This window comes from Bufo bufo, chromosome 2, assembly GCF_905171765.1.
Source record: "Bufo bufo chromosome 2, aBufBuf1.1, whole genome shotgun sequence".
In the NCBI taxonomy this organism is placed as follows: Eukaryota; Metazoa; Chordata; class Amphibia; order Anura; family Bufonidae; genus Bufo; species Bufo bufo.
In genome coordinates this window covers 590,047,026-590,072,560 of record NC_053390.1, presented here as the reverse complement: position 1 = coordinate 590,072,560, position 25,535 = coordinate 590,047,026, and the positions used below count along the sequence as shown (strand labels likewise).

Sequence of the window (25,535 nt, the reverse complement as noted above, 5' to 3'; positions counted from 1 at the left end):
TTATCTGTAATTAGCTTGTACTTATTCCTAGCTTATATTACTGTGCTTCCCTGTCCTGTGTAAGTTTTATTTCAGCTTCTATAAGGCAGGTTGTCCCTGCAGTTGAATAAGGTACTGTAGTTGTAGAGTCGGACTAACCAGCTCCACTCACAGCCTATAGCTACTTGTAAGTACGGCAGGAGATGGAGAACCACTGGATGTCCGCCACCGATGTGGATGCACTTTACTGTTAATTATAAGAAGGCAAAGTCCTGACTAGTCTAGTCTCCCAGTACCTGCGTCTCAAAAACATCTGCACAACAGATCACAATGCTTCACTGTCGGGTTGGTATTGTCCGCGTGATCAGTGGCCTTACCCCTTCCCTCCTGCCAGAGGTGTAACTTGACCTGCATGCACTTTTTATAATACCAGTGTCTTCCTGTGCCTGTGGCACAGGCTCATGCTCCTGGGATCAGTAGCGACTGCTACCTCTGCACCCCCTATAGCCACGCCCCTGATCAGCGGTACTTGGTTATCTCCAAGACATTTGGCATTCTAGTCAAAGAGTACACTCTTGGTTTTGTGTGGCCAAAGAAACTTTTCTATCATGGTCTTTGTGAAGTGTAGTTTACGAATGAATGGCTTCTGTCTGATTGGTAAAGTGCTACATTGACCATGACCATGAGGTTTTGGTTCCTCGAGTCTAGAATCCAAATTTTTGGCAATTCAATTTGGGCACATTTTTGAAATGGCATAAGCCATTTTCAGATCAAAAGACAGGAAAGATGAAGAAGGAGGATTGTGTGACCCCAAGCGGCGTGTGAGCAAATCCTACAGTGCAGTTTGTTTTTAAAGAGGCTGTTTGTTACCACTGGCTACCATGCGTTTACCTATAGCCATATATGTCACTGTCACTTGAAAGAGATTGGATACAATACTGGGAGACCCCAGAATGTCTGCAACTTTTCAGGGCAATTGGAGCACTTTTGATTTGAATAGAATGTCCATTGAATCGGAATTGAACTTTAAGAAATTCATCACTACTTGAGACCCTTTTCCCTCGATTGTTCAGTTTGGCTGAGCAGCCAAGGCTAGAAAGAGTACTGGCAATTATGATTTTTTTTTTTCCACTTAAGAATGGTGGAGACCACTGTTGTAGAGCCACTATATTATTAACCATGCAAAGGAAAATATCTGCTGTCCTGTATATAAGCCTGAAACTCATATACACTTTAAAGGGACACTTCCATCAAAACATTTTATCACATATTAGCAACCTATATTGGAATATCCCATGTATTTTTTTTTATAAAAAAAAAAAAGTTTTCTAGATATTATTTATTGAAGTTACTCCATGTATTCTACTTCCTGTTCTGGCTCTTTAACTTCCTCTTTGTTTGGACTTTTAGCACAGTAAACAGCCTCACTTGACTTTCTCAGTTAAACTGTAGCCAGAGAGGGAAGGGTATGACTGACTCCATTACAGCATCACACTTTAAAATAATAAGTACAATGCTCTTCTGTGGACGTCTTTATCTAGACCTATCAATAAAACAATAGAGCTATCATATTGTTATCCTAATTATATACCTACTATTATCAATGAGGATTAACCTTCAGCTATAATCTTCTCCTTACAGCAGAAGTGAACGGATTATCTAGATAGGAAATTGTATCATTTGTGTCAAATACTACAGAACAACAATAATTTATATCTAATTTTCGATGGCATTGTACTGCCAAAATAAAAGAAAGACAAATAACCAATATTCGAATAAAAAAATTTCCATGCATACTTTTTTTTTTTAAATACGCTTTTCTGGTGGAAATGTCCTTTTAAGGCCTCATGCACACAACAGTATTTTTTCACGGTCCGCAAAACGGGGTTCCGTTCCGTGATCCGTTTCCGTTTTTGTTTCCGTGTGTCTTCCTTGATTTTTGGAGGATCACCAGACATGAAGGAAAGTAAAAGAAAGTCGTTTTGGTGTCCACCTGGCCGTGCGGAGCCAAACGGATCCGTCCTGACTTACAATGCAAGTCAATGGGGACGGATCCGTTTGAGGTTGACACAATATGGTGCAATTGCAAAACGGATCCGTCCCCCATTGACTTTCAATGTAAAGTCAGGAGTCCCTATTAATATACCATTGGATCAGAGTTTTCTCCAATCCGATGGTATATTTTAACTTGAAGCGTCCCCATCACCATGGGAACGCCTCTATGTTAAAATATACCATCGGATTTGAGTTAGATCGTGAAAACTCAGATCCGACAGTATATTCTAACACAGAGGCGTTCCCATAGTTAGGAGGAGCGCTCGGCCGGTCACAGACAGCGCAGGTAAGTATAATGCTTCTAAAATTGCTAAGTAACCATGGCAGCCAGGACTTCAGTAGCATCCTGGTTGCATGGTAACCGATCGGAGCCCCAGCGATTAAACTGGGACTCCGATCTGAACTCTCCGCTGCCACCAATGATGGGGGGGGATTTTAATTAGGGGGGCCGCACTGGCCACCAATGAATTTAATACAGGGGAGGGAGGGAGGGGGGCCGCACTGGCCACCAATGAATTTAATACAGTGGAGGGAGGGAGGGGGGCCGCACTGGCCACCAATGAATTTAATACTGGGGAGGGAGGGAGGGGGGGCCGCACTGGCCACCAATGATTTTAATACTGGGGAGGGAGGGAGGGGGGTCTGCCCCTGCTGCCTGGCAGCACCCGATCTCTTACAGGGGCTATGATACGCACAATTAACCCCTCAGGTGCGGCACCTGAGGGGTTAATTGTGCTGATCACAGCCCCCTGTAATAGATCGGGTGCTGCCAGGCAGCAGGGGGCAGTTATGTACACAGTTCTTAGTATATTCTAACTTGAAGCATCCCCATCACCATGGGAACACCTCTGTGTTAGAATATACTGTCGGATCTGAGTTTTCACGATGTGAAAACTCAGATCTGAAAAAGCTGTTATGCAGACGGATCTGCGGATCCGTCTGTGCGAAAGTAGCCTACGGACACGGATCACGGACGCGGATGACAATCTTGTGTGCATCCGTGTTTTTTCACGGACCCATTGACTTGAATGGGTCCGCGAACCGTTGTCTGTCAAAAAAATAGGACAGGTCATATTTTTTTGACGGACAGGAAACACGGATCACGGACGCGGATGAACAACGGTGCATTTTCCGAGTTTTCAACGGACCCATTGAAAGTTAGTAGAGCTGTTCGCAGGGATGGCCAACCTGAGGCTCTCCAGCTGTTGAAAAACTACAACTCCCAGCATGCCCACACTGCCTACAGCTATCAGCCTACAGCAGGGCATGTTGGGAGTTGTAGTTTTACAACAGCTGTAGAGCCGCAGGTTGGCCATCCTTTGGCTAGAGCCTTTCTTTCTTTGTTGGAAGCACGCATGCAGTGTAACTCCATACATGAATAGAACACCCAGCCAGTATATTGGTACTGTATGTGTATTGTATTGATAATGTGTGTACCATGTGGTGTACTTCTTGCAGTACGCTATGGGGGAGATTTATCATAGACTGATGTTTTACGCGGGTCTATGATATCCCCTTCGTTGCAGGAGGAGACACCTAATTTAGATTTCTGTTTCTCTTTCTGCCCGAAAACTGGCGTACATGATGACAGAAACGGTAAAAATTGTATTTAAAAATATAAGGATATAATGGTTTTTAAGTGTCGAAGCCTGGATAGAGTCTATCTATATTATTCGAAGATCAGTTTTTTATTCATTATTTACTATTATACCGTCCTGGCAGTATTGCATGTCATATCTGAATTTATCCTTACCCACGGTTGAAAGAAACTTGGACACCTAATTATGTTAGGAAATGTCCGTGGTTGGCAGTTCACAACTGCCATCTTCCTGTGGTAGGTGAAAAATAACAGGAACGGTGAGTTGTACTTTGTCACTATGCCTAGAGATCAACTTGTGTCTACATTGGACCTTATCCATACTGTACATGTGCCAGGTCCAGCAATTGTGAACCTAGTTGACTGAATCAATGGACACACATGTCTCTTATTTTTAAATATCAAAATGATATGTGTTTACTTGAGCATAAAACTTCTGGGACCTCAAAAGACCTACCTTGCATTTACCGATATGCTGCATAGTTTGATGCAAACCTGGCATATTACACATAGATGAAAACAATATTAATCCAGCATGCGTTCACAATCGGATGTACTGTATTGCACTGAGCCATATGGAAATATGACAGCCATGTCAGCAAACAAAACAAGTGACTGATATAGAGTTTTGAAGACAGCACCTCTGGGACAAAAGGGTTAAATCTACTTTTCCTTTGCTGTAAGTCAGACATAGGCCATATAATGTATATTCAGAGAGTATTCTGACCCCTGTAATTTACATTACAATACATTTACTAAAGAGCCTTATTCCAAATAAAATACCATCAATTTATGCACAAAACCCCATAATGATAAAGCAGGTTTGTAGATATTGATTCCACTCCAGGGGATCCACCAGCCCACTATATCTTGAAGTAGTCTCTGTTCAGTTACAGCTTACCCAGGCAGAACAAGAGACATTGGTGGCACCAAGGGGTAAGGCAAAATCATACTCAGTGGACAAACCAAGGTCAGGGCAGGCAGAGTACGTTCCATTTGGTTAAAGGTCCAAAGGTTAGGGCAGGCAGCAGTGCATCAATACAGGAGTGAGGCAGAATTAAGGTCAGGCAGCAGTGGGTCAAATCCAGTAACAGGCAGAGGTCCCACACAGGAAATCAAAACTGAATATTAGCACACCTTTGCAGGGACTAGCAAGCTAAAGAACCTATTGCTCAGGCACATTCTCATAGGGGAAAGTGTCTTATAACACCCAGAGACAGCAGCCAATGGCTAGGGACCCAGCTAGGGCCCAGCACTCTGGTCTTTTAACAGCCAGAGAGAGCTCCCTTGCACACCCTAGAGATAGCAGAGGAGAAGAGGCTCAACAGACAGAGGAGCAAGCGCTCTGGCAGCCATGCCCACCATGAGGATAGAGGGGTCAGTGGGACCACAGACCAGCTCCATGCAGGTGTTACTGGATGGGCGAGTACCTGCCGGTCGTAGGGAGACACTGGTGGGCACAAATTGGCAGTATAGCAAATACAGTATATAGCAAAATTATAAAAACAAGACAAGAAACCTTCTGGTCTCATTAGATCAACTGTCAGTGTGCAGACCGTCACAAAGGCATTGCCACACACATGTCAAAAGAGCAACTAAATACCTTCCAAGCTCTGTTAAATAAAAAAAAATTGATGAGAAGCCCAGTATCAGCGTAAAATACATTACAGGAAAAAAAGGATAACTTTTAACATCCAGGCTATTCCTTTGTGGAACTAAGGTACAGCTTTTGGTAATCAATTGGTGGATTTTAATATATTGAATACATGTAAATATGCACCCACTGTAAGACCCTTTAAGTCCTAAAGAAACAAATCCATCAGTAAGGAAGATAGATATCATTAAAACATCCAATTAGTCATAGGAGCCAGATACATTTCCCTCAAGTGTACAGAACCAAAGTCCACCTGGATCCCTGGAAAGAAAAACAAGTGTGACCCATGGAACTACATTCTATGTGCTGCTTCTTCACATCGTGGTGGTGCATCCACTCTGCTCCCAAGAAATGTTACATAAGGTGCAGTTTTGCTTGTAAGAGTAAGACTTCAGGCTTGGACACTCTTTAAAGAGATTATTTACTGAAACTATGGCTACACTTCAAAGGAAGGTTAATGATATGATTTTAATATCATAAGTATTATATACATGTAGCGATATAATGTTCTTCTTTTGCACTTATCTATATACAAAGTATAAAGAATATAATACACAATTACATTAACACTTCAACTGGAGTCCGGACTACATCCAGAATGAAGTTACTTTAGACCTAGTTAACATCATCTGACAGCGACACATCAGCTGGGAAGCCCTTTCATCGAAAGCAGTCAGAGTATCGATTGTAAAAACACTGATTAGGTCCCTACATGAGGCATACCCCCTTAGGATGAGCTTCTGGCTTACTCTGAACCCCAAAGGATTACAGCTTTTATATACTATAGATTCAAATAAAGAACTTCACTCCCTAGTGGAGTGAAGCCAACACATGCGCAGTACAAGGGTCACTGTATATATCCTATTCATCCATTATTTAAAGGGAACCTGTCACCAGTTTTATGGTGTCCTAACTAAGGGCTCTTTCACACTTGCGTTGTTCTTTTCCGGCATAGAGTTCCGTCGTCGGGGCTCTATGCCGGAAAAATCCTGATCAGGATTATCCCAATGCATTCTGAATGGAGAGAAATCCGTTCAGGATGCATCAGGATGTCTTCAGTTCAGGACCGGAACGTTTTTTGGCCGGAGAAAATACCGCAGCATGCTGCGCTTTTTGCTCCGGCCAAAAACCCTGAACACTTGCCGCAAGGCCGGATCCGGAATTAATGCCCATTGAAAGGCATTAATCCGGATCCGACCTTAAGCTAAACGTTGTTTCGGCGCATTACCGGATCCGATGTTTAGCTTTTTCTGAATGGTTACCATGGCTGCCAGGACGCTAAAGTTTTGTTTGCCATGGTAAAGTGTAGTGGGGAGCAGTATACTTACCGTCCGTGCGGCTCCCGGGGCGCTTCAGAGTGACGTCAAGGCGCCCCCCGCGCATGGATGACGTGATCACATGGATCATGTCATCCATGCGCATGGGGCGCTCTGACGTCATTCTGGAGCGCCCCGGGAGCCGCACGGACGGTAAGTATACTGCTCCCCCGCTCCCCACTACTACTATGGCAACCAGGACTTTAATAGCGTCCTGGCTGCCATAGTAACGCTGAACGCATTTTGAAGACGGATCAGTCTTCAAATGCTTTCAGTTCACTTGCGGTGTTACGGATCCGGCGGGCACCTCCGGCAAATGGAGTGCACGATGGATCCGGACAACGCAAGTGTGAAAGCATCCTAAGGGCAACATAAATAAGTGATTGATTCTCTTAGCACAATGCTGGGTCACTTTCTTTAATTGACCCAGTCAACCTGCCAACATCTTATATTGAAAAGTCCAAGCTCATAATGATGAGTCCTGAATATTCATGAGCTCCTGACTCTCCCCGCCTACCTGCTGCTGATTGACAGTTATTTTCCATATGAATCAGCAGCAGGTGGGCAGGGGAGTGGCTATAGCTCTGAATTAAATATACGCTGGACTCAATGACATCACGCCGGACTCAAATCAGCTCATTAGCATGCGGCATGCGGCATCTTTGTGTGTATATTATGAGATAACCATCTGTCACACCAGTAAGTGAATACATCTAAGGTACTTTTTAGTAGTTAATGATTGTATATAATTAGTTAGATTATAATCAAATATCCACATGACAGGTTCCCTTTAACTTTTTCTAGACCCTGGAATAACCAATTTCCAGATTGAAATTCTCAAAACAACTCTGAGCAGATAAAGTATAACTCTGGATTCTCAAAACAACCTGGAGCTTCTCAAAACAACCTGGAGCTTCTCAGGTCAGAAACAAAATGGAATCCAAATGATCAGAAACGAAGGGGCACATTTATTAAGACCGTCATTTTAGACGCATCCAGCACCAGCTTCCTTGCTGTCTAACATTTAGACCATTTTCTACGCGTAGAAAATGATGAATGAGACGGGCCTACCAGCCTGTCCCCTTCCTGCCCACGCCACACCCACAATTTTAGACCTTTTGTGAATGAGGCGAAGTCGCAGATAGCAGTGCACTTAACCGTTCCACCACCATCTGCACCTGAAATACACCTTATTTCAGAGTAGTAAATGACCCTCAAAATCCTCACACTTTAGTGACCTCCATCATGTTTGCACTACAGTGGACAGTGTGATCCACCACAGTAGATGATGTTTTGGCCTCCAGTAGAAGCTTCAAGTTAGACAACAGATTTCCTGGAGAATCGCAAAGATGTACTGCTTGTTGTGGTAGCGAAAAAGAAACTGAAAGAGAAATGATCAGTGGTAGTTAAAGGGGTTGTCTCCCTTCAGCAAATATAATTTATTATGTAGAGAAAGTTAATAGAAGCCACTTACTAATGTTTTGTTATTATTACCCATATTGCCCCCTTTGCTGGCTGGATTAATTTTTTCATCTCATTATTTCCATGGTTAAGACAATCCTGCAGTCCATCAGCGGTGGCTATACTTGCATACTATAGGAAAAAGAACTAGCCTATATGCGCCCCCACAGTCCCAGACACCAGAGAGGTTGGCCCTTTTTTCTTAAGTGCGCAAGCAGGGCCGTCTTTAATATTGATTGGACCCTGGGCAAGAATTTACTTGGGCCCCCTGGATCCCGCCTTCCCACACCTTAAAAAAAAGTGAAAATCTTATACTCACCTGTTTCCTTTCACTGGCGCTCACTAGCTGCTGGTACGGCGAGGGATGGTGCAACGCAGACGCGCACACCTCACCGCGTCCTGGCACAGGCGGGCGTGATGACATCATCACGCCTGCCTGCGCTGGGATTTCACTACCAAATAGACCTCAGGCCTGTAGTCTATGACAAGTCTTGTCGCCATCTGCAAATTTTAAGGCACATTGGCGACCATTTTGCTCGCCATCTGGAGCGCTGTATTGCATCAGTGACATGAACACTCTCCACATATAATGTTATATTTTACATCAGTGACATCACCGCTCTCCACATATAAGTGATATATTACATCAGTGACATTACCGCTGTCCACATATAGGCGATATATTACATCAGTGACATCACCGCTCTCCACATATATGTGATGAGCGGTGATGTCACTGATGTAATATATTACTTACCGGTATATGTGGACAGCAGTGATGTCACTGATGTAATATATTACTTATGTGTGGAGAGTGGTGATGTCACTGATGTAATATATCACTTCTAAGTAATATATTACATCAGTGACATCACCGCTGTCCATATATAGGTGATATATTACATCTGTGACATCACCGCTCTCCACATATAAGAGGCATATTACATCAGTGACGTCATCCCTTGGCGCTGGGGTGCGCAGCCAGGGCCGGCCTTAGGTGTTCAGGCGCCCTGTGCGAGCTAACCTTGTGGTAGTGTTACCTGCAGTCCTATGTAAAACCACAGATAACACTAGTGCTAAATAATGTAGTAGTGTTACCTGCAGTCCTATGTAAAACCACAGATAACACTAGTGCAGATCATGTGGTAGTGTTACCTGCAGTCCTATGTAAAACCACAGATAACACTAGTGTAGATCATGTGGAAGTGTTACCTTCGTCCTTAGTGTGCCTCCCTGTGTCTATCGCACAGACTCCATGCTGGCGCTGCCTCCTCTTCCATCTTCTTCCTCTTGTCCCGCACAGAACGTTCTGAAGCAGCTGCGTCAAGACATAGGAACACTGTGGGCATGGTGATACACACAGGGAGAGACACACACACAGGGACGGACACACACACACACACAAAGGGACAGACACACACACACACACACAGGGACGGACACACACACACAGGGACGGACACACACACACAGGGACGGACACACACACATGGCTGGACACACACACACACACATGGCCGGACACACACACACACAGGGACAGACACACACACACACACACACAGGGACAGACACACACACAGAGGGACGGACACACACACTGGCACACTCAACATCAGCAGCAAGGAGTTAAAGTCCAACCCTTAATGCCCCCAAGATCCCTGGGGGGGGGGTTGATATAGTAGCAGGAAAGCACACACTGTCCCCCTGTCCTATATGAGCCCCCCCTGTCCTATATGAGCCCCCCCTGTCCTATATGAGCCCCCCCCTGTCCTATATGAGCCCCCCCGTCCTATATAAGCCCCCCCTGTCCTATATGAGCCCCCCCCCTGTCCTATATGAGCCCCCCCCCTGTCCTATATGAGCCCCCCCCCTGTCCTATATGAGCCCCCCCCCCCTGTCCTATATGAGCCCCCCCCCTGTCCTATATGAGCCCCCCCCCCCCCCCCCCGTGGCTACCACATACCTGTAAGTTCTGTTAGTTGCTTGGCTGGCTCAGGCTGTGTCTGTTGTGGCTGCCGGCTGGGGCTCCGCCTCCTTCTTCTCTCTGCCTGTGCGGCAGCTGCGTCATGCTCCAGCAGCCACTGGTCTGCTCTGTTAAAGAGACAGGCAGGCCAGGCAGCAGAGCGGAGCGCAGAGCGGCCCCGGGCCCCGCCCCCTCCTCACTCTCTCTTTCTATAGTCCGGACCATGACTTTGTTATGTTACAGGGCCGGCGGGCGGCGGCGGCAACAAAATATAGGGGGCCCAAGTAAAATCCAAGTAAAATGCTGCATGGGCCCCCCAGGAGCAACTGGGCCCGGGGCAGCTGCCCCTTTTGCCCTGCGGTAAAGACGGCCCTGTGCGCAAGCACGACCACCACTGATGGATTGCAGGGTGGTTGTAACCATTGAAATGAGCAGGGTATAATGTGATAAATGTGTAAAGCAGAACTGGCTTAGTTGTCCATAGCAACCAATCAGATTCCACCTTTGATTTTTTACAGATCCTTTGGGAAATGAAAGGAGGAATCTGATTGGTTGCTATGGGCAACTAAGCTAGTTCTACTTCATACCAGTTTGATAAATCCTCCCCTAAATTTTGTGTGGTCCTAACAATCAATAACTGGTCCTGAAGCAGTTAAAACTGTTCTTTTCCAGATCATTACCCGTTACTGCCAACATTTCTAATAAAAACGGCTTCATTTATTAAGTGGATTCATACGTTGTTTTTGTTTGTGTTGGCCTGTTAGGCTTGGTCAGACATTTGATCAGAAGGAAGTCTGCACTCTTCAAACAGTATATTTTGCTAGACTGAGAGTAGGTGGTTACACGGAAATAAATATTATTTCAGACCACAGGCCAGACCGTTCCAGTCCTACATGTCCGTGAAATAATCTTCTAATTTGAAATAATGAACCACAATGAAATAAAAAAACAAGTATGTTGACTGCTTTGACGGGCGCCATGCCAGTGAAAATGTGTGTGATCTCGACATGATGACGATATTACCCTGACCACATGTCTGGCATCTAGTAAAGGTCCCGGTAGCGATGGCATGTGTGGGCCTTTGTTCTTCTGACATTGAGTACACGTTTGATTCTGCCAGGCAGTTCCTTGACTTGTGTCAAGACAAACTAAAACACAATGTGCTATTATTACCCAGCCTGATAGCGTACATTTGTCACTTACTTGTACTACACTATATAATATTCTGATCAGTTTTGCCATTGCGCCTCATAACTTTTTAAAATAGGTTTTCCAATTATTATTTTTTTTAAATTGTCGGAGAGCAGGGAGCTTTTTGAAATAAAGAAAAAACCCTCACTCACCTTGCCAATGTCCAGCTACTTCTGGGCTGCCACTCCGATCTCTGCCATTCTGATCCCTGCTGAGCTCACACACTGTTCACATATACCACCTATTGCTTTTCGGAGCGCCTTTGTAAAATTAAAGGTGGAATCTGATTGGTTGCTATGGGCAACTAAGCCAGTTTTCCTTTAAAACCAGCTTTGATAAAGAAAGTTTCATCCTCAGTGAATAGCAGAAACAAAGTGTGAACCCAACATTTGCTAGCCAAGACAAATGGTATCCACCCGAGGCCATGCTGTGTGAGCTAAGTAGCATGGACCCCTAAAGGATACAGTGCAGCAGGCTTGTGGTACTTCTGCAGCTGCTCCTCCCAGACCATTATCTAGACTGGATGCAATTTTACTTCTTCTCTATGGGATCCTAAGATTTTTGTATAGCAGTAATAATGGTGTGGTTTTGCTTTTACAGAGTCAAGTGACCTGAACCTTGGAAAAAAAATAAGTGTGCCCAGAGAAATAATGCTGGAAGAACTCTCTCTTCACAACAACCGAGGAGCAAGACTTTTTAAGATGAGACAGAGAAGATCTGACAAGTATACATTTGAAAACTTTCCTTATGAAATGGGGCCACAGACAAATGTAAGTATCCCAAAAGAATATTGCACTGAATAATACATCACTGAATAAGTAGAACATGCTTATTATAATGCTATACAGTAATTTAAGGCAAATCACACTCATTAGCAGTGGAAGAGCTTTGATGATAGCCTTAAGGGCTGTAGTTTTGCCTGCTGGCCTATCCATAGAGCACAGATGTCTATATACAGAAGACTATGAAGTCTCAATGGTGCAGATGGTTTAACATCAGGCTAAGCCTTATGCATAGTGGGAGATCAACAGGGACGGACTGGGACCCTATAGTGGCACTGGAATAAAAAACTAAAAGTAGCCCCATGACCTAGGCAGGTCCAAATTGACAGAAGACAGGGCAACACAAATAGGCAGGGACAACAGAAGCAGGTGGTGCCAGAAATACCGTAATGCAGCACAACATACCACCCCAGCAGAACCAACTACCACGGTGCACCAAAGATATTGCCTCTGCAAAAGCAAATATCACAGTGCAGCACAAGATACTGCCATCCATGCCACAGTATGAAACTGTATTATCATCCTGAGGACAGTGATATAGTTGAATTCAGGAGAACGGCCACTGGTCAGGTGCGTTAGCGACTGATGCTCCTAGCATTAATTAATGCTGAGAGCATCAAATCATTATGTACACGGCCAGCAGCCATGAGAAGACCATACAATAGATAAATGTCACGACACCTGAATATCGACTCAACTCAAAGCTCAGCCTTCATACTGTGACCAGGAGTAAGTCAAAGGCAATATAAACTGAACCCTATTCTGATCACAATTCACAATATGAATATGCACACGTACAAGGGACCTCCTCCAATTACTATAAATAATAAGCTGCTATGTTTGTCAAAGGGTTAGGCTTCTTTGGCTCATAGCCTGGAGATTAGTCTGTCTTTGTTCTATGCTCTTGAGTTCCTTATTGACTTTGATGGAGATATTATAAATATATCCTTATAGTAACGAATGATTTCAATACTGTCGTCTTCAAAACTGGTCTGTAAAAATAAAAGCCCCAAGATGACTGCTATGGGCATCAAAGTCACTTCTTGTACTGATAGTTCCTGTACATGAAGTTCTCCGAGCAATGAATGAACGGAACACCTTTGCACAAATATTCTACTAGGTTTTGAGAGTTGAACAGTTATCAACAGATTTCTAGAGAAGGGAAGCAATTAAGTGGGTGGCCTAATACTAAATGTCCTAAGAAACAAAGGAAACACCATTATAATATAGTAGTTTCCTAGACACCAGGGTAACAATTGCCCGCTGGAAGTTTCTTGGTCTGTGCATCTGAGAAATAAGTAGTTCACATGAGATCTTTGGCAATTAGAACAGCAATTTAAGTTTTACTAGGAAATGCCACCTCAACACTGTGACTCACCAAGGAAACAAAAAAGGGGATCTTCAAGGCTTCAAGAAGTATTTGATTTATAGGTTTGATGGCTCTGTAGAACTTCAGTTTACCAGGTTTGGTATGCCTATTGTCTGCTTCCCAAGGTATAGACTAGTTAGTTTAAAAAAAAATGTATACTAAGGTTCCCTTTCCCTCAAGTACTGTAGTTTTAAAACGAACATTTTGGGGCACAGAGGTGTCCAGCTATAGTAGGGAATGAAGTCTGCAGTAAAGATACGACTGCCTACACCAACCAACATTTATACAGTACATTTTTGTCACGTACGGGAGGAGTGTGTGCCGCCCTGAGCTCCACCCTCACCTCTGTCCCTGCCTACTTGCACGGTCCGCCCTAGGCGACGGTGTACAACTTGACGGCGGTCCCTAATCTGAGTACGTGCAGGGCCTTAAAGGTAAGAATACAATAAAGGAGAAAACAACAAACAAAGTGACAGGCAGGCACTGAGGGGTTAATCAAATATCAAGGTCAATACGAGCCGAGGTCAGGAGCCAGGAGGAATAACAATACAAAAGGGAAAAGCAAGATCAAGTCAAATTCACGCCGGGCTCAAAGCCAAAGAGGTCACGTCAAATGCAGGAGGTAGCAAGAGCGAGGTCAAAATACGGAGCCAAGGTCAAAACACAACAAACACTAACAGACGATATGCTGGTGAATGAAATAAGGCCAATCACAGGCAACCTGCGGCCAGCAGGCTGCCTGTTTAAATAGCCCTGGCTGGTGAGTCACATGACGTGGCCAGCATCACGTGACTCACAGTACACAGCCCAACACAGCTGAGCACTGATCATCATTATCGGCGCTCAGCTCCTCTGCTGCTCACCTGCTGCCATGGAGACAAGGACGCAGGCTGCGTTCCTGACCCTCTCCTTGCGCAGGGCGCCGGCGGCGCTGCGAAGGAAGCACGCGTCGCCGGCCCCTCGTTACAATTTTATACCAAGCAGATGGTGGTAGGAATTAGCAGCATACCCATTTCCTTCCCCACTTTTATGTTATATTCCAAATGCTGAATGTAACTACTATGAAAACGATAAATTCCCTTCTCAGCAGGTTCCTTTCCCGCTTTTGTGCAGTTTTTTGTTGCACATTGTATACAGAATTGTGTCCTATGTTTAATTTCCCCTGATTTTGCATCTCTGTGGGATATCTACAGTATATTGTCTACTGTATATATGGTATATAGTATATATAAACATAAAAGAGGAAGCAAAATATTGAATGCATTCCATTCAGTGGTTAGAGCTTTGGGTCTGGGTGAACTGGTTTCAGTCAGTTTTGTATAAATGGACACTATTTTTACGCGCCTAAAAACTTCTTACAATAAAAGAGTGGGAAAAACTTTTTTGCACACTTAGCCTCTTCTCGGACAACAGACATGTTAAATATGGTGTAGCGAGGAGTTGAAGAATCGCATTCTGGGAGTCGGAAGTGGCATTTGTCACATTGGGTCAAGTGTTAAAAATTTACCAGGAAAGATATTGGTCTCCAGTATTGAAGAATAATGATTGAGGGACTGCATAAAAGGAGAAACGAATTTGGAGACATTGTGATGGGAATAGCTGTTGTTTCCTGAAGGCAGGTTATATCACAGACAGTCATTCATGCTATGCTGTGTATAGTACACCATGTCTGTACACAGTGCCTGAAACATTCCCTTTTATGATACATGGAGGTATGAGATCGACTCTGACAGTGTATCCGTCCGTGTTCATAGCTTGACATTACGTCATTGACTTCCTGCAGTAAGATGTATTAGTCACTGTCTGAAAAGAGAAGCACATGACTTCACCTCACCTACCTTGCTGCTTTACAAGTCTCAGTAAAGCCTGTAGAGGGTGTACACGATCCTTGTTTAACCCTTTTAACGCTTTTTCGTTTTGCTAGCGTCACATATATAGAAGAATAATGAAAATGTAAGATATTCTTGAGAAATTGGAAAAGGTAAATTAGACTTAGAATGTAACCAGTAGGTAGTAACAGTTTTAGACTTCACTGTGGAAGTAAGTGGAGGATGGAAAACCCCTGTTTTGCACATTTCAATCAAAATCCTATAAAATATACCAATTCATATACAGATTGCCAGATCGACAGATATATTGACTTGTAGATTGTAAGCCTCTCTCCTTCTGTACCAGTTTGTAACTTGTCTTGCTCATGCTTATTGTACTTGTTTTATGTATGTACACCCCTTATTATATGTACAGCGCCATGGAATGAATGGAGCTTTAATAATAAAAAGAGACAGACAGATAGATTAAATGGGTTTTCTGGGATTTTTATAGCGATGCCCTATCTTCAGGATCTAATCGGCAGGGGTTTGACAAGAAGCATTTACCTGCCAGAGTAGCTACGGCACCATACTACACGGCTACCTCCATTGTGTAGGGGACAGAACAATATACTGCAGCAGTTGTCCCATTGAAGTGATGGACCATACATGTGATGGAGAAAAACCTTCATATGCCTCTATATGAAATACAGCAAGGCTACATGGACTAATATGACTTGCATCACGACAACGCCCTGGTTGTATAGGGCAGTAATAAATCTATGTGCATGAGGCATTAATCAGTGTGAGATTTAGTCATTTTAAAATAACATGAATTATTTTACTAGAAAAATGCAACAAAAAAATTCTTAGCTATCTGCATACCTAGACAGATGCTAGAGTTGTCTCTGCTCGGACAGATCAGCACATTCAGATCTGAAGTAGCCTGACCAGCTAATTTGTCCCACAGTCAAAAACCTGCCAGAATTCTGCAGCAGCAAAATCCAAAATGGTGCAAAATTCCAAATGGTGCAAATTTGTTGCACCATTCTTTGTGGAAATGCTGAGAGTTTGCTTAAGATTTCACCCTATACATTGCAAAGCGTGCAGTCCGCTGTAAAAATCCACAACAGATTTAAACCTGCACAGCATCTCAAGTTATGTGCACATTTTGCTGTGGAAATTTTCCACAGTCTGTGTATGAAACATTTTAAAGTCTCATCCACTTTGCTACTACTGTCAATGCTATGGATTTATCCTCACACAAGCCCTCTGTAAACAATTTGCAGTTTTGGTCAGCAGGTGATGAGGTGTGGTGGCTGGTTAGATGGCAATTAAATGGCACTAGCAGGCACTTACAAATATAGGTGTTTACAATGTGAAATAGGCTTGGTGTTTTCTGGCTTGGAAGAGGTCTAGGTGATGGGTGTCTGAGCCATAGTCCCTCACCTGCAGCAGGGTATGTGAAGCTGTAGTTTTGCTGATCACTCTGCTGTCTAGGCACACTGAAGATTTTTGGAAGAAATGTTCTCAGTTCTGATACTCTTCCTGGACTGAAAGTCTCACAGGAGAACTGGTTATGGTCCCTCGGAGTAGGAGCTCTGGCATGTGCTTCCTATCTCTGCTCAATCTGGACTTGAACTTCCCCTCTTGGCAGGAAATCGCACTAGCCCACTCCCACCAAGAGGGGAGGAACAGGGTGGTTAGCCCTACTCTTGCCAACCATTGCCAACCATACCACATGTGCTAGTGTACACAGCAGATATATATGATAACACACAACATTATACATAATATACAACATTATTGCAGATACTCCCAGGTCTGGGGTACTGAACTTCCAGATATCTATGGTAAGTTATAGAAGTGTTATTTATGTAACCCTTTTCGTCAAGTAAGTACATCTGACATCTAAACATTCTTCTCTACTTTGGTGTGACGAAAGCAAACGCTTTTGCCTTTCACCTGGATACGCGGGGGCCACTGTGGCCAATATGATCTTATAATTAGCAAGTGTTATAGGTTATTTGCCTATTCTCTCTGTCAGTCACATAATGTACTGTCACATGCCAGCACATGTATCACGTCTGAGATGGCAGGTAACAGACGTGCGGCACAGAGGGGAGGGAAGAGGAGTACCCTTCCACTAGGGAGAGGGAGGAGTGGTGACCCCTAGCTCACCTGGCACTGGCACCTGGCTACCCTGACGTCCCTAGATGGGTTGCTAACCCATACACCAATCACATGCCTCTTCCCTGGCTTACCCTGAAATAAGCCCTAGGTAGTGAATAGGGCGGTGGGAGCACTAGTCCTCACCACTGACACCTAAGGTAACGACAGGGAAAGGACAAACAACACAAACACCCCAAAGGGAGACAACAACAACAGGAGAGAACTGGAGATCCAACAGCTCCACAGCAACAGTTGTCCACCTGAGGTCAGAATAGAAGATCTGTAAGGAAGGTCTATATCTGGAAACAAGGGCTAACAGAGAACAGCTGAAAGGAAAAGCTACAGATTCCTAACTGGGACAAAAAGGATTGCAAACCTAGGCAAGAAAACCTGGACCGGAATCTATTCTCACCATTAGGTCATGGAGAAACCGAGCGCGTAGCCACCCGCTGTCACCTTCTGACCCCAGGCACAACAGGGTCAGCGATAGGTCGTGACACCCTCGTGACAACATGTCAAGCGTTGTATGGATACAAACTACAACTGCTGATAACAGTTTTCTGTAATTACTCATAGTGTCCTGTAGTTCTGTACCAACCATTTAAGCAGAGGGTGTATGATAGAACTTGCATTCAGTGTCTATACGTACTACATGGTCACAGTACAGTGTGGGCTGAATACTAGAGATGAGCATATCGAATCCCACAAATTCGATCCGAATTTCAGGAATTATTCGATTCGCCTAGAAGCCGAATTTCCCCGTGCTTCGTTTCAGTGAATCAATTAATCCTTAACTTCAAACTTACTGCCTCCATTTGCATGTGAAGGGCTGACAGCCTCTATTTTGCTTGAGATTACATCATCAGGCCGGCGTGGTGACATATGACGTCATCACACCGGCCTGATAATGTAATCTCGCACAGCACGTGATTTCAGCCGAGATCTTCAAGCAAGATGGCCGGCCCGTCGCGCGCAAATGGACGCGGTAAGTTTGATGTAATATTTTTTTTTATGTTACTTTCACACTGTTTGTACACTCAGATGCCGCAATCATGTTTGAACGCGGCATCTGAGGGGTACAATGACAGGAGCGGCGCTATTGCAGCTCCCTGTCATTGCACCCGCTACTTACAAATAAATGTGCTTTGTGGCGAAGCAATTCGTCATGAAGCCGGATCATAAGCACAAGCTATCACAAAGCCACATTACACGTGGTGAGCAAATGATTAATTTTCTGGGAAATATTTTACTTATCTCCTGCCTCCACAGGTGGCTGCAGACTGAGAAAGTTGAATGTTATGCTTGAAGCCTAACAGTACTCTGTGTACAATAATAAAGCATCTGGGAACATTGCGAAACACAGAATGACTCAATGTAAGAGAGGTCATCCCATGCTGCATTTCGTCAGCTGACTAAACCTGATTGGCCTTACATACTCCATGTCACATTTTTCCGGCACATATGTCTTTATTCAGACTTTTGTATCACATAATTCCAGTGAGGTGTCCCTTCACTGGCATGAATACCTATATAAGGTTGATTGTGGAAAGACAGATATACAGCAAGCCCCTGTGAGGAGCCAGATCAGAGGACAGGAGGGGTAGTGGCCCTGATGTAGTGTTGTTGTGGTAGTGTCACGGTGTCCTACCTCAGGCCATTGCTTCCTGGGGTTCAATGCAGTGGAATTATAGTACTGAAGAATGAGACCAGAGTTAAATGTAACAGAGGCCTTTTTACTAAGTGCAGCGTAGAACTTGAAATACATACAGTAGCAGGCTTGAAGTGCAAGTCTTTGCTGGCAACAGCTGAGGGGGTATGGTGGCTGGTTGGATGGCTGCAATTCTGCTCTTACGTAGATGATGCTGGCCTAGTGGTTGTTGGGTAGGTGATGGTGTCTGAGCTGTTGTCCCTCACCTTGCAGCAGTGTCTGTAAAGCTGTATCTCGCTGATCACTCTGCTGTAAATCTCAAGTTTTTATTTGAGGCTGTACTTAGCTGTTGTTCTTGCAGGAGAAGGGTATTTGGTTAATGAACTTCCCTCGCAGGGAAAAAGATACAGTTCATGGAAGAGGTTGCTCTACAATCCACTTCCCAACTCCCCCACTATCAGAACAAGTCCTCTCTCGTCTTATCTCCTCCTAGCACTACTCTAGACTTCCCCATTCTGGCAGGAAGTCAGACCAGCCCGTTCCTACCAAGAGAGGAGGAACAGGGTGGTTAACCCTGTTCCTGCCAACAACTACCATTATCTTCCTAGCTGGATAAAATGACACAGTACAAGAAATACATAATATTACATATCATTGAATATAAAACATATAAAACGCAACAATCAAGGACACAATAGTAGTACCTTCTGGAGTACTGCAGAGATACGATAGATGATAGATAGATAGATAGATAGATAGATAGATAATATAAATATGTCAGATAAAGATAGATGGATATTATAAAGACATCAGATAGAGATAGATAGATAGATAGATAGATAGATAGATAGATAGATAGATAGATAGATAGATAGATGCATTGGGACAGATTTTTGGCTCAGAGACAGAATTTTTACACAGAGAATATCAGGACATAGACACATTTTCGGTATAAATTAAGCCAAGAAATAACAGTATAAGCTACACTAGACAGTCTAAAGATGCACCATATACACTCACCTAAAGAATTATTAGGAACACCATACTAATACGGTGTTGGACCCCCTTTTGCCTTCAGAACTGACTTAATTCTACGTGGCATTGATTCCACAAGGTGCTGATAGCATTCTTTAGAAATGTTGGCCCATATTGATAGGATAGCATCTTGCAGTTGATGGAGATTTGAGGGATGCACATCCAGGGCACGAAGCTCCCGTTCCACCACATCCCAAAGATGCTCTATTGGGTTGAGATCTGGTGACTGTGAGGGCCATTTTAGTACAGTGAACTCATTGTTATGTTCAAGAAACCAATTTGAAATGATTCGAGCTTTGTGACATGGTGCATTATCCTGCTGGAAGTAGCCATCAGAGGATGGATACATGTTCTCATTCTGTTTACGCCAAATTCGGACTCTACCATTTGAATGTCTCAACAGAAATCGAGACTCATCAGACCAGGCAACATTTTTCCAGTCTTCAACAGTCCAATTTTGGTGAGCTCGTGCAAATTGTAGCCTCTTTTTCCTATTTGTAGTGGAGATGAGTGGTACCCGGTGGGGTCTTCTGCTGTTGTAGCCCATCCGCCTCAAGGTTGTGCGTGTTGTGGCTTCACAAATGCTTTGCTGCATACCTCGGTTGTAACGAGTGGTTATTTCAGTCAACGTTGCTCTTCTATCAGCTTGAATCAGTCGGCCCATTCTCCTCTGACCTCTAGCATCCACAAGGCATTTTTGCCCACAGGACTGCCGCATACTGGATGTTTTTCCCTTTTCACACCATTCTTTGTAAACTCTAGAAATGGTTGTGCGTGAAAATCCCAGTAACTGAGCAGATTGTGAAATACTCAGACCGGCCCGTCTGGCACCAACAACCATGCCACGCTCAAAATTGCTTAAATCACCTTTCTTTCCCATTCTGACATTCAGTTTGGAGTTCAGGAGATTGTCTTGACCAGGACCACCCCCCTAAATGCATTGAAGAAACTGCCATGTGATTGGTTGACTAGATAATTGCATTAATGAGAAATAGAACAGGTGTTCCTAATAATTCTTTAGGTGAGTGTATATCATCCAGGATCACCCACTGATAAATGTGATGCATTTTCAGAGTGTCTGTCTAAGTTTTCTTTGTCTACAAATTTGACAGGATTAGTAAATTATTCAATGCGCCAAAAATAATCACTTTTTCTGGCATTCTCAACATCTCCTGGTTTTAAAAATGAATCTAGACACTGCTTTTGTTTACCTTTTAGATATATTTATGAAACTAAAATCCACTATTCTGCAGCAGAAAAGTTGCACAGATTAGGCCAATTTACAGTTAGTCTAAAGTTTTTGGTGGCTGGAATTTTGGGGCACTAGACAGAATTCTGGCATGAAGACAACATGTTGGAGCATTGGGACTGATTTTTGGCTTGGAGAAAATATTTTGTCACATTGGGACATATTTTTTGGCTCTGAGGCAGAATTTTGGCACAATAGGTCACATTTTTTGGCTTGGAGACTGAACTTTGGAGCATTGGGACAGATTTTTGGCTCAGGGAGAAAGAATTGGGCGAATTGGGACACATTTTTGGCTCAGGGAGACAGAATTTGTTGCATTGGGACAGAATTTCAGGACAAGTGGACACATTTTGTGGTGTAAGCGAAGCCAACGAATAGTCTGAACTAGACTGGACAGTCTAAAGATGCACCCGATTTATCATCCGGCATCAGAAACTAGGATAAATTTGGTACATTTTCAGACTGTCTACAAATTAGACAAATGTGGGCCAGTGTGTTATGCCTGGTGCAGGGCAGTCCCTGACACAGAGCTACCAAGAAGAATACTAAGGATTGGATCCTGTGTTATGCCCTGACCTTTAGACCATACACTAGAAAATAACATTGGCCTTTAGTGGTTTTTGAAATTATATTGTGGATTTTTATTTTATAAGTACCAATGATGGTATTTTTTTTATATTTGGTTTTATGAAATCTTTTAGGCACAACTGCTGTATGACTAGCCATCATGGTTAGTGCCAACAATATAAATTTGAGGGAAACAGCTCAAAGGAAATTATGTGTGTGTCTGCTGGCAGCAGTTCATGCAGCACTACTTCCATGTATTAGATGATGTTATGTAACGCTGATCACTGATGCCGCACCACACATGCAGTGACATCATTGGGAGATGGCTCCAGGTATTTCTCATTTGGGAAAGTCACAACCACAATATCTTAAGATACATCATATTGTTATTGACAACACCTGTTACTTCCTCATACCAGTACTTTACAGCAGATTCCACTGACTCACTGGTGTTCGTCATATACAGCATTATAAATCATCATACATCTTTGCGGTACGTTCTGTACATAATATACAATGGGTAGTACACCTACAGGAGCTGATCATATCACATCTGTATTACACTGATTTTATAGCACAGCACACCAGTCATTGTAAAAGTCATTGCACCGACACTATACATGTACGGATGTAGGGGACAGACCACTAGATGTGATGTCATCCAGCAGCACAGACAGGATTTCACACCTAACCAATATGATTAGATCTGAAATGATCTTTTTTAACAATTGGGGAACCTACCTAATATACAGTAACTTGCTCAGTATTCAGTTCTATACTGTTTAAAGTTCTCGTACTCAAAATGTATAATGTGCACAATATATGATGAAAATGTGATACTTGCTTTCAGAAGCCGAAATAATGGACTTAGGCTGCATTTAAGCCGACTATACACAAACAACAGCTGTCCACCAAATGTTCACTGCTACTATACCTTATCTGAAGCATAGCCATGCACACACGGCTCAGACATGCTGGGTACATGCAGACAGATAGATTAGATAGATAGATAGATAGATAGATATTGTATAGATAGATAGATAGATAGATAGATAGATAGATAGATAGATAGATAGATAGATAGATATGAGATAGATATTGTATAGATAGATAGATATTGGGTAGATAGATAGATAGATAGATAGATACAAGATATATAGATATTGTATAGATAGATAGATAGATAGATAGATACAAGATATATAGATATTGTATAGATAGATAGATAGATAGATAGATAGATAGATAGATAGATAGATAGATACAAGATATATAGATATTGTATAGATAGATAGATAGATAGATAGATAGATAGATAGATAGATACGAGAGATAGATAAATAGATAGATAGATAGATAGATAGATAGATATTAGGTAGATAGATAGATATATACGAGATAGATAGATATTGTATAGATATATAGATAGATATTGGGTAGATAGATATTAGATAGATAGATAGATACAAGATATATAGATATTGTATAGATAGATACGAGAGATAGATAGATAGATAGATAGATAGATAGATAGATAGATAGATATTGGATAGATAGATCCATAATTATTCACAACCCTGGCAAATTTTTACTTTTATTCAACCAGCAAGTAAGTTTTTTGACGGGAAATGACATAGGTGTCTCCCAAAAGATAATAAGACGATGTACAAGAGGCATTATTGTGGGGAAAAAAAAAAAATTCTCAGCTTTTATTTACATTTGAGCAAAAAGTGTCCAGTTGGCGTAAAAAAGGAGAAGCCTTTAACCCAAAGAATACCATCCCCACTGTCAAACATGGTGGTGGTGCAGCCAGCCAGAACCGCAGGGGCGACACAGTTCATCAGTTTACTCACAGTTAGCAGAAAGCCTCCCTGGGATGGCAGCACAGTGTTGAGGAAGACAGCACGAAATCCTCTGGGGCACGCTCTGTGGTAGCGAAGCACCAGCCTAGATGAAGGTCGAGGTGCCCTTGATGGCAGTGGTGTTTAGGGTGCTTGTGGCGGCTGGGTCCCTTGGTGTTATTTGTCGTGACGCCAGTACCGTTAATGGTGGTACAACGAGTGGTAAGAATGAAGTAGACAGTGGTAGGATACAACTCACAACTTTTACTGATGTTGGTTCCAGTTGCAGCATTAACATCCGGACAGAATACAGTCTTTTGCAATTTAAAGGAATTCTGTTGATCCACTGTTAATAGGTTTGGCTTGGTTTAGCTTAGCTTGAAGGTTCTGTAGAAGTAGTTCTGGTAGGTGACTTTGCTTCAGGTCCCTAGTAAACCAGAGTTATTTGGTGAGGTTGCCTGTAATGCTTATTTGGTATGCTTAGTCCTTTTGTTTCTGTATCTTCCAAGCCCTTGAACAGGTAGCTAGTCTGTATTCTTCAAAGTATGGTGAGGCTGCCTGTAGCTAGATTGTCCTCCACCATGTGCAAAGGTGCCCATTAAGCCTTAAGTAATGACTGTTATCACCGATGTCTCTCTTTAGCTTGGTTAACTTCTTCCAGGGACGAAAACGCTATCCTCTGGTTATAGGATCTAGGATCTAATAAGGTCAAAGGAGGAAAACGCTCTTCTGCACCTCATACCTTGGCTCTACCTCATTTCTGTAGCTGGCTTCACCCACTAATCTGTGGTGTGTAGCCTCAGTTTAACAAACTGCTCTGCTCCTCTCCTCACTGTTCTCTACCTCAACTAAGCTGCTCCACACTCCCACTAGGCCTGACCTAAGTATTTATATGACCTAAGTGCTACCCCCATCTAGTGGTGGGATGTATAAATTACACCTAGCCAGCCTATGAACAGGGATACAACAGGTGTTCCAATACAAAATGACATGCAGTAGGATAATGCCGTTTCACAGTTATTTTGCAGTTCCCACGTGTCCTGATTGGGACGCTGCAGTGGGAACCTAATGCTTTGGGGGTGTTTTTCAGCCAATGGACCAGGGAACCTAATCATAGTAAACGGCACCATGAAAAAAGAGCAATACATGAGGATTCTTAACGACAACATCAGGCAGTCTGCAGAGAAACTTGGCCTTGGGCACCAGTGGACATTTCAGCATGACAATGACCCAAAACACACAGCAAAAGTGGTGAAGAAATGGTTAGCAGACAACAACATTAACGTTTTGGAGTGGCCCAGCCAGAGTCCAGACTTGAATCCAATTGAGAATCTGTGGAGGGAGCTAAATATCAGGGTGATGGCAAGAAGACCCTCCAACCTGAAAGATTTGGAGCTTATTGCTAAAGATGAATGGGCAAAAATACCTGTGGAGACATGCAAAAAGCAATTATTAGAAGCGTTTGATTGCTGTAATAGCCAATAAAGGCTTTTCTATTGATTATTGAGAAGGGTATGAATAATTTTGGACTGGACACTTTTTGCTCAAATGTAAATAAAAGCTGAGAATTTTTTTTTCCCCCCACAATAATACCTCTTGTAACTTTAAGTCAAAATTTGCCAGGGGTATGAATAATTATGGGCAGCACTGTAGATAGATAGATAGATAGATAGATAGATAGATAGATAGATAGATAGAAATCTAAATTTTCTACCCGCTATGCATTTTTATTTTAATGGGAAGAGGGAATAGGCCACTGTCGGACCCCTCTAGAAGCTACTTTTTTTTCCCATCACATCATGCAAGTTGAAATCATATTAACATGATTAAGATTGCCTTCCCAGA

At 43.0% G+C, this 25,535-nt stretch overlaps 1 protein-coding gene across 1 annotated transcript in view; it reads left to right on the top strand.

Moving 5' to 3' along the window:
- MYOZ2 (myozenin 2) overlaps nucleotides 1–25,535 on the top strand; it is an 86,845-nt gene that overhangs the window by 42,715 nt on the left and 18,595 nt on the right. The window contains exon 3 of the mRNA XM_040418271.1: nucleotides 11,820–11,989. Within this exon, the coding sequence (XP_040274205.1) occupies nucleotides 11,820–11,989 (170 nt within the window). The remainder of the gene's footprint in view (nucleotides 1–11,819; nucleotides 11,990–25,535) is intronic.